Source organism: Eptatretus burgeri, chromosome 14, assembly GCF_056783735.1.
Source record: "Eptatretus burgeri isolate ZD-2024b chromosome 14, Ebu_testis_v1, whole genome shotgun sequence".
In the NCBI taxonomy this organism is placed as follows: Eukaryota; Metazoa; Chordata; class Myxini; order Myxiniformes; family Myxinidae; genus Eptatretus; species Eptatretus burgeri.
This window is the reverse complement of record NC_140974.1, coordinates 17,625,117-17,627,299: the sequence shown is the minus strand read 5'-3', so window position 1 is coordinate 17,627,299 and position 2,183 is coordinate 17,625,117. Positions and strand designations below refer to the sequence as shown.

Below are 2,183 nucleotides of genomic sequence, written 5' to 3'. Positions count from 1 at the left end.
ATATGTTAGTGTATGATTAAATATTGTAATTGAAGTAGGTACCTTTCATTGCAAACATTTTTGCATCTATCAATCTTCTAATCATCTAATGCAAGTGTTTTTCAAATTCGAGTGTAAAATTGCTGTTTTCTCAAAAATAATGATTTCTTCATCGTTCAAAAACCTGATGTGATAAGCAAAAGCTAATGACAGATTTGTATTCAGCACCCAAAAGTTAGCTAGAATCCGTTGAAAAACCCCATGCCAGAGAAATCGTGTTGACCAGTGTTATCTGGTACTCAGCCTGGTATTGGCTTAGGCCAAAGGGGCCACAAAATCTGCGGCCACTAGCAATTATAAGGCGGCCGCAGTATTTCCACGGTCACACAATGTAGCAGTCACATATGTTTTTATTTTTCGGGGAGCCGCACTAGTCAGGGAATATTATCAGAAATCTGGCAAATCTGGGAACAAATTCCTAACCAAGAAATTTCTTCACCAATGTGTTCGTGAGGGTGTCCACTAACACATTTCAAAAAGTTTAAATTCAACTCCCCGAGGGGAACCCGTGACAGGGGTCAACAACCTTTTTTAAGATCAAATTTTTCTTATATTTACATTCTGGGTCACAGTATCTGACAGGAAGCATCGAAATTATTCAAAGTAGGCTCATTTTAAAGCTAAGAACATATCTGACATGGTGATACCTAAAACAAATCAATACGTTAAAAAGTTTACACAATTTTGAGCAAAAAAAAATTTGGGGGGGGGGTAAAAATTAACTTTTCTGGTCTACAATTCGTCTTCTAGGTGGATACCCCTTCGTTTCATTTTTCTAAAAGTTTCAAGCAGACTGCCCAATATATACAGCCTTAATGTATTATAAGTAAAACATTCCGGTATTTATAAAATTGAAATTATGAAAGGTCACTCACTGACCTTTACTGTTTTCCCTTATTGTCACATAAATTGTAATAACCGTTACTGGGAATCCGGAATCGGTTTCCATCGGTTCGTCCGCTTTCGTGTAAGGGTTTAAATCGATACTGCTCCACAATGTCAAATACCTCAGGAGTCGAGGTCTGAATCTTCTCCAGACTACATCATCAGGGATACAGTTCATACATGTAATGCCTTTACAACTTCCGCATGCTGAGATACACTTGACACCATTCTTCTTGCAGTTGCACCGCCGGTTGCTGCAATCTCCAGCACAATTGCAGGTCGTGAACCGGAGCAGCTCCTCAGGATCCATGGGGTCTACTGTTGGAACTGCCTCATAACCACGAACCCCTACCATCCATCCATAGTCACTGGGGTCCAAAGACATGCTCTGCAGCAGCATCCAGTCCCAGGTTTGGAGATAGGCACGGAGAGAATGCTGTGCAGCTGCACCCTCTGTTGGAGGTAGAGTCTCTGGTTTGATCAGCCCGACCGCCGCCTTCCGCGAGAACATGTTGTATCGAATTGCACCCAAAGTAGTTCCTGGTTCATGGTAAATGTGCTGGAAAATCGCAATACCAGCCCCGATCACCACGTCCTTAGTAGTTCGTACGTCAAGGAAGATGTCCATATGTTCATCAATGTCTCCTGCACAAAACCTGTCAAATAGAGTCGTTTTCTGTCAAATGATACAGGGTTTCCTCTGCTACGAAGTCGGTGATCCCTTCCAGGCGGCCAGTGACTTCAGTGCCCCAATCGTCCTTGCGACCCTATGCTGTCTTCAGCAAGCTTGTCTTCAGTCCATCCGCGGTCAAATTGTCAGGAACTCGGTATCTCTTTCGAGCAGTCTCTGTAAGGGAGTGGAGAGTGGCTCAATACCAGTTCATGCGATCCCATCCCATGCAAAATGTGAATACTTCTAATAATAACTGTATTGATTCGTCACTATTCGTCACTACCCATCACATACAATGTCATCAGTTACACCTATTTAAACTTTTTACTCTGCATAAAATTGTTACACCCTTCAATCTTCCCTGGATGATTTGGGAAGAGATGAGCGGGCTGGTTGCAAAGAATGCATACATTTTTGTACAGAAGCTGAACGGAACATGAACTTGTAGAACTGCATGCAGAAGATGCACTGAACCCAGAGAAAATGCTTTGTCTCTTCATCTCTGCTGACTCTTTCTCCTTCCCTGCTGCCCCTGCAATAAATCAAATGTGAATTATTTTTGAAGTTTGTTCACATGAAATATCAC

At 42.1% G+C, this 2,183-nt stretch overlaps 1 protein-coding gene across 1 annotated transcript; it reads right to left on the bottom strand.

The window, feature by feature from the left end:
* Positions 1-236: 236 nt before the first annotated feature.
* On the bottom strand, positions 237-1,818 carry LOC147012722 (uncharacterized). Its single transcript, XM_085855750.1, has 2 exons — positions 1,801-1,818; positions 237-1,600 (listed from the first exon to the last, which is right to left on the bottom strand). Exons 1-2 carry the CDS (start codon positions 1,816-1,818, stop codon positions 911-913), a joined length of 708 nt encoding a protein of 235 aa, XP_085711876.1. The 3' UTR covers positions 237-910.
* Positions 1,819-2,183: the final 365 nt, after the last annotated feature.